Raw genomic sequence first — 12,590 nt, forward strand, 5'->3', positions numbered from 1 at the left:
CTGGTGACAGACCTGGTGGATGACCTCAAATCTGTGCCTGGCTGAGGACAGTTTATTACAATCAGTTCCAACAGGGACCTGCTCCCAACTCAGGGACCCTCCAGTGAAACAGAGCCGGGGCATGGCTGTTCTGCAAGAGGGGGATGGGCAGGAAGGCCCAGTGTCAGGATCCCGCCCCTGCGGTGGAGGAAGGCCTCAGTGGCTCAGGTCCCCAGGGCCTCGTTCTTCAGCTCAGTGGATGCTCAGAGTGTGGGCCTCCCACACTTCAAGGGAGGACAGTGGCCTGGGTAAAGTTTGGGTAGGAAAGGGGCAGTGGTGGACAGTTGGTCAAACCAGTGTCAAATGAAGATTCCCAATTGAGTAAGGAGAGTCCTGTATTGAGGAGAATGATTGCAAAGGGGTGGGGGGGGGGGAGGGGACTGTTGCACTAGGGGCAGGGGCCTTGCAGGGGGGCAGGGGCTACATCAACAGGGAGGACACTGTGAGCAAAAGGCATCTGAGTGTCTCGAGTCGTGTAACAGGAAGGAGAAGAGAAAAGAGACCAGGCAAGTGCAGGTGTGGGGCTGACGTGGTGGGTCCCTGAGGCCAGCCCGTCCCCCTGTCCCCAGGAGGGGCTGTGTGGCTCAGGATGAGGGCAAGCCCACATTCAGGGGTCTGGAGGAAGGAGAGAAGCCAAAGCAAAGTGGGACCAGCCAGCATTTTGTGCCCCTTGGTCACGGGGACAAGCAGCTGAGCTGCTCACAGATGAGGCACAAAGTGTGGGTGTGGGGGTCTGCGCGTGGCCCTGTCGTGGGTGAGCCAGGGGGACTTCCTGTGAGCCTTCTCCTGGTCTGACGGGGGAGGGACCCTCGTGCAGCCTGCTGTTTTCCAGACCCCAGCAGGGTGGGGGAGGGAGTGCCTTTCCCTTCCACTGAGGTTTCCCTGGGAGCACAGGGCTCAGGCATCTGCATGTCACCTGTCACCTGTGAGCAGTGCTGTCCCTGTCCAGCTCAGCACGGATGGCTCTGTCCTCTGCCAGCCTCGTGTTGAGCAGGTGTAAAATGCCCGAGTTCTTTCTGCCTCCTTTCTTCCCCTTCAGGGGAGAGGGTGGTAAATGTGTCAGGTCGTTCCTGTCCCTGCTGACTCGGGTTACTGGGGGCTTTATCCAGAGAGCGTCCCCTGGGGAAAAGTGTCTCCGGACAGAACTGTCCTTCTCCATTAGGGTTGGGGGGGGGGGTCTGCAGGGGGCTCCACACCTTCATGCAGGTGGGTGGAGTCATGGGTCAGAGGATTCATCCAAATGCTGGTGACGGTTCCACGCAGGGTCCAGAGGTGGAAAACTGTCTTCCTGATCTGTCCCCTGGGAATTGCCGGTGTCAGAGACGCACACAAATTCTGTGAACTGAGACGGGTTCAATTCTAACGGTACCAGGTCCCTGTTCTCTGAAAGGGATAAACAGCTTCCATGTTTGTGAAACCACACAGGAGCCCTAGAGCCGCCCCTCCCACTGTGGCCTTGACCTCAGGGTGGAAGCCGTGATTCTGCACCTGGTTGTCCACACAGCAGCTTGGGGTCCCCGTGTCATTCGGATGACCCGGGTTGCTGGAAGCTGGGGCCTCCTCTGGGCTGGGGACCGGCCACCCCCAAAGCTGGGCCTGGTGGGAGGCGAGGGAAGGTGCGGTGGGGTCTCGCTCACTTGCAGGTGGCCTCCAGCCCCCGGGATCAGTGGGGACCAGTGGGGAAGGGGCTGGGGCCGCCCTGGGGTGTCTTCCGAGGACCGGTGTTGGCATCGTCCAAGGGGTTGTGGGGTTAAGTGGGATCTGTGGAAACAGGAAGTCTGTGCAGGTCAGACTGAGGGAAGGCTCCTCGGGGTCAAGTGCCATTGGAAGGGTCATGAACACAGAGCGTGTAGGGGTCAGATCCTAAACTGGGAGGGTTTCCTCTCTGGTGAGAATTGTGGCCCCAGAGGAGGGGGTGCAGGGCGTGTGGAGCTCAGAGTTCAGTCCCCAGGGGTCTCTGGTCCCCTCCTTCCATCCCAGAGGACCGGTGTCAACAGGGAGAGCTTGGCGCTCATGGGGGGACTGGGTGTCACCCTCTGCACTGGGGTGTCATGTGTGGTGTGGGCGCCGTGGGTGACCAGTCTGAACGGCTCCTGCTCTGGTGCTCGGCCCGTTGTTCCTGGAGAGGCTCTCGCTGCCCTGGGCATCCAGTGTGGGTGACACTTAGGACTTTTGTCCCTTGGCCATACCTCTTTGTGCTGGCAGCTTTCCGTGTCGTCACCCCCCAGCAGGCGTCACTCGACCTGATCTCTGTTGCGGGGCCAGAGGGGAATGTCAGCAGTGCCACCGGTGACGTGTGGCTGCCCAGGGCTCGTCTGTGCCTCTCGGGCGGGTGCTTGCGGCTCAGTGTGTCCGGTGAAGCCCTCCGTCCCGGGATGGTGGGGCGTGGGGTCTCCAGTTCATGTTTTCCTTTTGTGGGCTCTGCTGTTGCCGTCAGTGTGGTCTTGTCTCCAGGGTGAAATCCTCGTAAGTCCTTCTGCGCTGGGGGGACATTGCATGTTGTAGCTCGTAAGTTACACGTTAGCAGGAACGGGGTGCGGAGTGTGAACCACATGTCGGTTTTGGGTCCCGTCACGTGCGACTTCATGGCGTCCAGCTCGAGTGTGTGATGCGGGGTCTCCTGGACGTCGCACGTTGGTTTATCTGATTCCTCCAGGGCTGAGCATTTGTCACGTGTGGGGTTCCCTCTTCTGTGGAAGCGTTTCCAGCGTGTTGTGACGTGTAACTCACATGTCTGCTTCCTGATGTTCTGTTTCCTTCACGTCCTGGGGACATTCAAGCTGTTTCATTTCTACGTGCTGTGTTTTCTCCACGTCAGGGTGTAGCCTTTCTCTGGGTTGTCTGCGTGGATGCACCCTTTGCGTTTTTAGTAGACTTGTCCTTCCCCATCTCTTCCTGTGTAGACGACCGTCTTTTGTTCTGTGGGAAAACTCCTCCATCGCTCAGGTCTGATCACACGTGCTGGAACTTTCTGTCCGTGTGTTCCTCTTGTTTCCAGTTAAATCCACCAGACTCGGTTATTGCCCGTGAATCTGATGATCCCTTTTACCCTTTAGAAAACCAGTCTTCCCTGGCCCCCTGTGTCCTGGTGTCCCTGTCTCTGCCACCGCCCTGCGGCACTTGCCGTGTGGACATCCACTTGCCTAAATCAGGGGCGACTGATGTCTCCCCTTAACTATATCCTCATTACGGGAATCGATGGCAAGTGGGAGATACTTGTCCTGGGAGATAAGAGCATCCCCAAGTGCATCCTCCAGTCCAAGATAAGGAATGTGATCCCATCCGGTATTTCCACAAGTCCGTAATTAAGCCTATGGAGTGGGGTACGCTGTGGTTTAAGGAGCGATTTTGAGATCCCAGTCACACAGGATTGGTCAAGGTGATAGTTGAGTCATGCAGTTGTTGGGGAGTCCTTCCCATTTTCCGGTTGATCACATAACCCTGTGTCCATGGGGTCCTGTCATTATCCCTCTAGAGACACAAGCATGGAGATTGTGTCTACATGAGCCGTAGGGTGGTTTCTCTGAAGCTGACCTCAAGTTGTTCAGGATCCGTTTTCAGGACTTGAGGAAAAAGGGAAGATTGGTTTTTAATGACTTTAACTCAAGAGAATGGACGATGGGACCCCTAGTTTGGAGAACGGTAGCCAGAAATTTGAGGAAACCAGACGAATTCAGGACCTAGTCTGGTTTATAAGAAATAGTATCAAAGTCTACTACCTACAAAAATGTGTTCCTGAAACATAATTTTTTTCTCTCTGCATTCACTCTTATTTCCAGAGATAGCCAAATCAAGAACAATTCATTTGTAAAACAAGTCCAGTTTTAACAAAATGGCCTACTTACTTCCAAAAGCTCAGCAAACGCAGTGATTGACCATATAAGTTTTCCAAAAACTTGCTTTGCTCAAAATTTTCATAAGGAATCTCTAGATTGAACTTCATTAGCCCCTTGAGACCAGAAGGTAAGTGAAATATCTGTCATCAGACTTGTCTGCAAGACCTATAAATTTTCATGACTTCCTCCTCTTGAGGCCCCCAAACTATCCTGAGGTTTTCTGCGCCTGCCAGGAGTTGACTTGACTCACCTGGTAAGGCTGCTGGGAACTCTGTCAGCAAGGCATCAGGCCAGTATTTCCAGGAGGCCTGATTGGTTCCAGTAAGTCTACCTTAATTCCTTCATGCTGTCTGCTTATTCTGAGTCTATGCAGGTCTCTGTCAAATCTAACATTCCAGTCAGAGCCTTAGTAAAACAACCATTGTGTCCAATGGTGTCCTATTACAAGGAGAATACGTTCTCATTGAACTTATGCAAAAGGAGGGGAGGACTCAGCACTCAGATGTGTAGGGATGTGTTTGCTTGTAGGTCAAGATGGCAGCTGGGTACATGGGAACTAAGGAGTTAAGGGGGGAATCTGACAGAAGCAAGGCTGCCGCGACTCAGCCAGCATCAGGAAGGGGTCCCAGCTGAGTCCTTCACATGTGCGGATTCACCACGGCCGAGCTGCCGTTGCCATATTTGCCACTCGTTGGGAATAGACCTTGGGAACAGAGTGGAGAGGAGAGGAAAGGGATCATTCGCCCATACAGGCCCGAATGGTCTGACCTTGTTCACCCTCAGACCCATAGACCATACCAGGGACCCCTTGGATAGAGAACTTTGGCTGCCTGGTGAGGACTGTGGTTACACCTGCCAAAGGGCAAAAAGAAAGGAGAGGGAGTCACGGATCCCCCTGAAGGGCAAGAGGGGAAATTCCTCATCCTGTTGGGCAAGGGGTGCCCCATAGACACCCCCTGGGACTTGGGATCCTCACCAAGGAGGAACCTCAGGTGGAGGTTGTCAGCTGCCCAGAGAACGCTAGGGTCAGTCCACCGAGGGAAACTCCCAGAAAATTCCTAGAAAATCCCAGGAGAGGCCCAGTACAGCAGAGGGTCCCTGTGAAGGCCATCAAATATGGGGTGAGCCAATCAGGGGGAGGCCCGCAGCTCAGGGGGTGAGAGAATTCCCCCCAAGGCAGAACAGAGGAGATAGAAGTTTACCGAATACCCTGCGAGGGAGCAGCGGGCAGGACGGCAAAGAAGAGACCATCTGCCGGGAGGCGGTGCTGGGGGCTACAGTTATGGGGTCACGAGGGAGCATGAGAACCTTTGGAATGCTCCCTGTGTGGGACCTGTGCCCGGTTGTAAGTACGCAGGGGTTAGTTAGGGCCTGTGGCCATTTCGAGGCAGGTCACTCAGGAGCCCGTGTGCATTCAGCTGTGTGCTCACTGCGCCCTTTGCTGCGTATCTTTCCATCTCAGGCCTGTGCCTGAAAGCGGTCCATACACTGTGATTCTTCCTCCTGTGTTAACGTGAGCGGTGGCTGTGTCCCCATCAATCCCTCAGGGACTCTTCCTTCTGGTGCCCTTTTCCTTGAATTCTGGGCCCTGGGTTAAAAGTTTGAGCGGCCCTGCTGACTTCCACGTTTCTTAAGGCCCCGGACTCGTCTTACACATCAGGTGTGCCAGGCGCCCGGGCCCTGGCCTGTGTCGGTGCCCAGAGCCCACCTAATCCGGGGAAAGGGTCGTGTCTGCCTCTGTCGGAAGAGAGGGGACTCCACCAGGCTTCGTGCCCTTGTTCCTTCCAGGGCGAGAGCTGCTCCCATCAAGCAGCCCTGGAATCTGAGTGTCCACAGCATCCTGACATTCTGGTCCCAGTTCTTGGAGCTGACGAGGCACAATCGTCTTAGAGCAAGCCAAGCGTGTGTCCTCCGGTCTGTGTGTTGTCTGAGTGAATATTTCATGTTTCAATCTGTACAGTATTGATCTGTTCAGATCTGTCTCAGTGTAAATAACCCAGTAAATGGGGTGTGTGTAAGTCCATGTCAGCTGTTGTCCTCACCCTCTGTTGTGACTCAGGGGTCCTAGGAATGGAGTCAGCTCCCTGCCTGTCACCCACACCCTTCATTCTCTAACCCACACCCTTCATCCTCCCACACACATGGGTGATGATGGAACTTTGCTGCAATAGAGTGTGTGGTATGTTTCAGGCCTCTGTGGTCTTTGAGGATGTGGCTGTGAACTTCACCCCGGAAGAGTGGGCTTTGCTGAATCGTGGTCAGAGGAAGCTCTACAGAGATGTGATGATGCTGGAGACCTGCAGGAACCTGGCCGCAGTGGGTAAGGATCCTCCATACCTTCACTGGTCTTTTCAGGAGGAGGGAGAAAAGGTCAATGTTTGCAAATCATATGAGACTGTACCTAGAATATCCTTAAGGCTTCACTAATTAGTATTAGAAGTAATAAATGAATTGGAAAAGTTGCAGAACACAAATTAATATTGCAAAATCTGTGCATTTCTATATTTACTACCCACGTAGCTGAGAAATTAAGGAAACAAACCCATGTTCAATTAGTTCAAAAACAATAGAATACTATGTTAAAAGTAACCAAGGATGTTGAAACAGCTTACTCTGGCAGGTATAAAACATTTAATGAAAGACATTGAAGGTGACATTGTCACGGATTGTATGGACTAATTTTTTTGAAAATGCCCATAGTATAAAAAGCCCTCTACGTATTGAGTGCAATCTCTATCAATATACTAATAGTATTTTTGAAAGAACTAGAGCAAAATACTCTCAAATTTGTGTAAGAACAGAAAAGATTCCCAACAAACAAAGCCATTTTGAGAAAGCATACCAAAGCTCAGCAAAAAACAGTCCTAGATTTCAAACTGTAGTAAACAAAACCATATAGTACAAAAGCAGATACAGAGCTCAAGGCAACAGAATAGAGAGCCCAGAAGTCAACCCATGTTTATATGGCCAGATTATCTACAAAGAAGGAGCTGAGAATATACCGTGGGGAAAAGACTGTCTCTTCAGGAAGTGGTGCTGGGAAAATGAGACAGCTACCCGCAAGATGAAATTGGAAAATCTTCGTACCTCTTACCTGAAAGGAAGCTCAGAATGGATTAAACACCTCAGGATAGGACTTGAACCCATACATGTCTTAGGACAAAACAGAGGCGCTGAACTCATGGACATCAGTCTTAGCAATATTTTTGTGGAATTATGCCATCAGGTAAGGGAAACAAAAGGGAAAGTAAAAAATGGGAACAGGGACATAACAGACATTTTCCCACAGAAGATATAGAGATGGGCACTTAACGCATGAAAAGCTGCTCAATGTCACTAATCATCAGGGAGATGCACATCAAAACCACAATGAGCTGTCCCCTCCCAGAAGCCAGAATGGCTAGTATCAGAAAGATAAGAAATAACAAGTGATGTTGAAGGTGTGGAGAAAAAAAATCTCGTTGTTGGGATTTAAATTGGTGCAGCCACCTTGGAAAACAGTATGGAGTTTCCACAAAAAACTAAACACAAGTACCATATGTCCATAATTCTACTTCTGGGTGGGTAAACTTACCAAAAAAACTAACATAAAAAGATATGCGCACCGTCCCACTCCCTGTGGCATCAGTCACAATACTTAAGATATGGAAGCAACCCAGGAGTCCATCAACAGGTGAACGGATAGTGAAGATGTGGTATCTACTCAGCCATTTGTGACAACACGGTTGGACCTACAGGATATTATTCCAAGTAAATAAGTCAGAAAGGCAAACGTTGTATTTGACTTACGTGTGGAATCGAAACAGCACAATGAACGAACAAACAAACAACAAGAAATAGAAACAGACTTAAAACTATAGAGATTAAATTGGTGTTTGTGGGATTGGAAGGGGTTGGAGGAACATGTGAAATAGGTAAAGGGGATTGAAAAGTACAGAGTTGGGTTTATTCAGTAAAGAGGTCATGGGAATGCAGAGTCCTGCACAGGGAATATGGGCAGTAATATTGTAGTAGTTTTGTTCAGTGACAGATGGTAATTCAATTATCGTGGTGAGGATCTTGTAATGACTGTAATTGTCCCAAGCACTAGGCTGTACAATATTACAGACCAATAGATTTCCACTGAAAATGCCCCACACTTATCATCATTAACGAACCTGAAGACTAAAATAAGAGCCCATCTTCCAGATTGCTTGTGGTCCTTCAAATCCTCCCTGGTGAGAGCTCTTCTCAGGGGCAGGACAGCAGCCACACACACACCATCTAATCTCCTAGTGGCAGCTGGGGCAGCGCAGACAGGCTCCACCGAGGGCCTCTGTGCCTTCAGAACAGACCAGTGTTCCTCTGGTTGACCAAGTTCTGGAGAAGGAAAAGCATTTGGACACAGCCATTAGGTGACTCAGCCTTTGCTTGAAAAGATGATGTCTGTCATTCACGTGGCTTCCCTGTTGGACTTTTCATACATCCTCACCCTCATGGTGAGCCTTTTGTGTTCCTCTTGTAGAGGTAGGTGTGGACGTGTGTGTCTTGCCCAATTCCTTCCTACTTTGCTTGTGTGATACTTATCTCCACTTTATGTCTATTTTTTTTTAAGATTATTTATTTACTTTGAGAGAAAGAGTGTGTGGAAGGAGCAGAGAGGGAATCCCAAGCAGGCCCCACACTGTCAGTGCAGAGCCCACACAGGGCTGGAGCTCGTGAACCATGAGGTCATGACTAGAGCTGAAGTCGGCTGCTTAACCCACAGTTTCCAATGGTCAGGCGCCCCAGTCTCCATCTGTTCGGAAGTATTTGTGAGTGAATGGGCCGCCATTATGTACCCTTTTCCTATTACTGCCAAAGTCCCAAATCACTAGGGTCTCCCAAAGTTTTCTTTGGTCACGTGTCCATTCTTTCTGATGAACTTCATCTACATTTCAGGATCAGTGTATGAATAGAAATCAGCATATGGTCTATGTTCTTACCTTACACACCAGGTCATTTCCAAAGAAATTAAATTAGGCTCCCAATTCTTGTAGTTTCTCCCAGTAAAGGTAAAGCGTGTGGATCAAAGACTCCGTGGGCTACTGAGTGAAGAGGAAACAGTAATATTTACGATAAACGATTCCTGTTCTGCCTTTGGAGAAAACCAGAAGTTTCATAGCAGTGGAGATGAAACCCAAACCCAGGAAGGGTGTGTGAGGTGAGTGACAGTTGTACGGGAGGAATGCGTGGATCCGGAGAGATTGGGAGACTACCTTGAAATTTAAGAACAGCCATAACCTAGCTCAACAATCGTATAGTCAGATTTGCACAGGACACTGTTTTTACAAACGCATTCTAGGTACTGACCATCTGAAGAACAATTCAGTTGGAAATAATGGTCAGGAAAAACTATATGTAAGAAACCCAGAAAGTTATGACTGTCATTAATGCCAAAGCATTAATCTTGTTCCACGTTGTAACCATACAGACGGTGCCACAAACAAACCCATTCATTGACAATGGACATTATGTAGTCCAATAATAATTAACAAGCATCAATAGATCATTTATTAATAAAGAGATCACTTATAATCATTATTCCCTGACAATGTGCCTTCCTATTTTGAACAGAAGTCTTTTGGTGGAGAGTGTCTGTGAACGTTCTGAATGAAGGAGATCGACGTAGAGAAGCCCTGAACCCGATTACAAGTCTTCCTGTGCATGAGGGGTGTCCTACTGCAGGCAAATCGTGCACTAAGTGTAGAGAAGCCTTCGCGGATGGTTCCTTCCTAGAGAAGACGTGAAGCTCTCACCCAGGGCTCAAACGTAGTCCCTGTGAGGAATGTGGGCTGGGCTGTAGCCCCGTCTCGAGCCTCGGCACTCACGTGGATGTAGACCTCGTAGAGAGATCCTATGAAGGTCAGGATGCTGGGAGAGCATCTGACACATACGCGAAGAGTCTCAGTAGTGAAAAATCTCTAGAGTGCAAGAAATGTGGAAAAGCTTTCACTTGCACGTCTTCCTTTCAGGGTCATGTGTCAGTTCACTGTGGACAGAAAGTCCATGAGTGTGACGTGTGTGGGAAAACCTGTATGTATCACTGCTACCTTACATGCTATGTGAGAACTCACACTGGGGAGAGACTCCTATCAATGTTAAGAGTGTGGGAGCGCCTTCAGGTATAAGTCAAGCCTGAGAAAACATGTGCGAACACACGCTCAGGAGAAACACTATGAACGACCACACTGTGGGAAAGTCTTCACTTGTCTCTCTTCCTTTCGAGGACACACATGCAAGCACAGTGGCATGAAACCTTATGAGTTTAAGCACCATGGAAAAGCCTTCAGGTATCCCAGGAATCTTTGAGCACAGACGTGCTGTGGGAAAGCATTTTTTCTCCCTTAAAATCTTATTTATTTTTCTTTTTTTCTCTTAACATCTTAATTAAAATGTGAGCCAATACATTGGAGATGATCCTGGATGCACACAATTTTGGGAAAACTCCAGGTATAGAACTTCATGTATTTTATTCATGAAAATTCAGGTGGGGCAAAAATCTGTTCATTGTTGGGAATATGGCTTTGAGTTTCCAGGTGCCTCTTCCTTAATAGGGATCCCACATGTATGGATTCCTAGTTCGTGTCACTGATATGAACACTGATGGTTTTAAGTGTCCTTCTTTGTCCTCTACATCTGTAGGATGTAGATGTTGTTATCTCAGACTTGAAGTAATCATATGGTTATATAAAAATACCTGTTTTCCATTACAATGTCTCTTGGACCCTGGGGTGATAAGAAAGTGTCTGTTGAGGGGAGGTGTACATGCAACTTTATATAATTTTAGAGAAAAATTCCGTGAATTCTACATCCCAGAATATGGCTACTATCTGATCACGACACCAGACTTGTCTTATTGCAAGTTCATTTCTGTTCGCTGTTGCGGATACTGGAATTTGCCAATTCTGTGTGTACTTTCAGTCTTTATTATTGAAAGATACATTTCCAGTTCAGTTATCTCTTTATTTAATGGATATTTGTTAAAATTCCAATATTGGTTAATGTGTTCGGGCATGGAATCTTGGTATCTTTGGTCAGTTTTGTTCCCAATTATGACCTGGAAGAACATCCCTTTGGACCATGACTCAGATTTGCCTGTTGTTTTTTTTTTTTTTGTTTGTTTTTTCATGAACAGTGATTGTGGTGGAAATACAGTGGGGTGCTTTCCTCTGGCCCCCAGGAGGTAAAGTCTGGAAAGACCAGTACCCTTAATATCAGACAGATCAGTCGGTCAAAATATGGTATCTTGTAAATTTTGGACACAGGAGCCTTTTCCGTTTTATCCCCCCACTGGAGATAAAAACACCTCATTATTTCCATAATATTCCACAGTTCCTAGGTACCCCAAAGGCATTCAAACTATGGGACTAAATGGTTTTGGTTGTACCCTTCACTAAGGTATATGGCCAAGTAAGCATATGTAACTATCCTGTTGGGTTGGATGTCAAAGGGAGAAGTATTGTTTCCTCAGTACTTTCAGGAGGATTTACAGGGCATTTGGCAGGCTCATTCAGTGGAGCGTGCAACGTTTGGTCTTGGACTTTTGGATTTTGACTCCACACTGGGTGTAGAGATAACGTTAAAACCAATGATAATAAAATAAAATCGCTAAAGAAAAAAAAAAGGATTTGCAATAGTACACGCAAGTTAATATTTACCACTTTGATCTTTTTTAAAAGACCCATCAGTAAACTATGCAAAATCTTTACTGTTTAGAGGAGTGGCATGTAAATTGCCATGGGGAGTCAAAAGGGGACGTGTCAGCGTTAAGCAGTCCTGAGGGGTTTTCTTTGGATCCAAATGAGGTCTGGTTCCACGATCAAGTGCCCTAAGCGTCGGTCCTGACTTTGAGCAAACTGCAGATTTTTGAGGCTTTATGTCCCTTTAAAGCCAAAAGTTGCAACAGGTACATGATGTCTTCCACTGGGGGGAAGCAGACAATGAAACTACCTGCGTACTGTAACTAAGTAGAGATGCGGAAGACTCTCTCTCCTCCAGATCAGCTTTAGTGGTTTGTGAAACGACAGGAAGATCATCAGTCCCTGGGGCACGACTGTCCAGTGTATTTCTGTGCCTCCAAGAGAGAACAAAACCTCGCTACACTGGTAGCTACACTGGTGGGAGTATAAACTAGGACAGCTGACGTGGAAAACGTTTGGTGGTTCCTCAAGAAGTGAAACACAGAACCGCAGTGTGACCCAAGTGTTCCAGTCCTATGTAAACGGAAACAGACACTCAGATGTGTGCCCACGAATGCCAGGTGCAAAACTGTGCAGACCCCGCAAAAGAGGGAAACGTCCCAAGTGTCCCCCAGTGTGTGGATGGATGAACAGGGTGCAGCGTATCCACAGGATGAACAGTGATTCAGCCCCAGAGAGGAATGAAGGACAGACACAGCATGCACGTGAACGTATGGTGGCAATGTTATACCACGTGGAAGACACCAGCCACACCAGGCCACATAGCTTGGTCCGCTAACATTAAATAGGCAGAGTGGGCAAATCCGTAGAGGCATGAAATATTTCAACAGTGCCCAGGAGGCATGATTTCCTGGCTATTGTGGCCTTTAAATTTGTCTAGGAAAATGGAGATATAAGTCGCATCCCATAGGTCTCACACATGTTTTTAAATCTTTATTTATTTTGAGAGAGGGAGCAGGGGTAGGGGCAGGGAGAGATGGGGACAGATCTGAAA

At 48.4% G+C, this 12,590-nt stretch overlaps 2 protein-coding genes across 2 annotated transcripts in view; one reads left to right on the top strand and one right to left on the bottom strand.

Moving 5' to 3' along the window:
* LOC102961457 (zinc finger protein 709-like) overlaps window positions 1-11,564 on the top strand; it is a 60,020-nt gene extending 48,456 nt beyond the window's left edge. Inside the window, exons 5-7 of the mRNA XM_042977707.1 lie at window positions 6,066-6,195; window positions 8,894-9,057; window positions 9,471-11,564. Of these exons, the coding sequence (XP_042833641.1) occupies window positions 6,066-6,195; window positions 8,894-8,949 (186 nt within the window). The 3' untranslated portion in view covers window positions 8,950-9,057; window positions 9,471-11,564. The remainder of the gene's footprint in view (window positions 1-6,065; window positions 6,196-8,893; window positions 9,058-9,470) is intronic.
* Window positions 1,019-2,682, bottom strand: LOC122236526. Its single transcript, XM_042977710.1, has 2 exons — window positions 2,229-2,682; window positions 1,019-1,800 (listed from the first exon to the last, which is right to left on the bottom strand). Exons 1-2 carry the CDS (start codon window positions 2,624-2,626, stop codon window positions 1,470-1,472), a joined length of 729 nt encoding a protein of 242 aa, XP_042833644.1. The 5' UTR covers window positions 2,627-2,682; the 3' UTR covers window positions 1,019-1,469.
* Window positions 11,565-12,590: the final 1,026 nt, after the last annotated feature.

The sequence above is a fragment of the Panthera tigris genome, chromosome A2 (assembly GCF_018350195.1).
Source record: "Panthera tigris isolate Pti1 chromosome A2, P.tigris_Pti1_mat1.1, whole genome shotgun sequence".
NCBI lineage: Eukaryota > Metazoa > Chordata > Mammalia > Carnivora > Felidae > Panthera > Panthera tigris.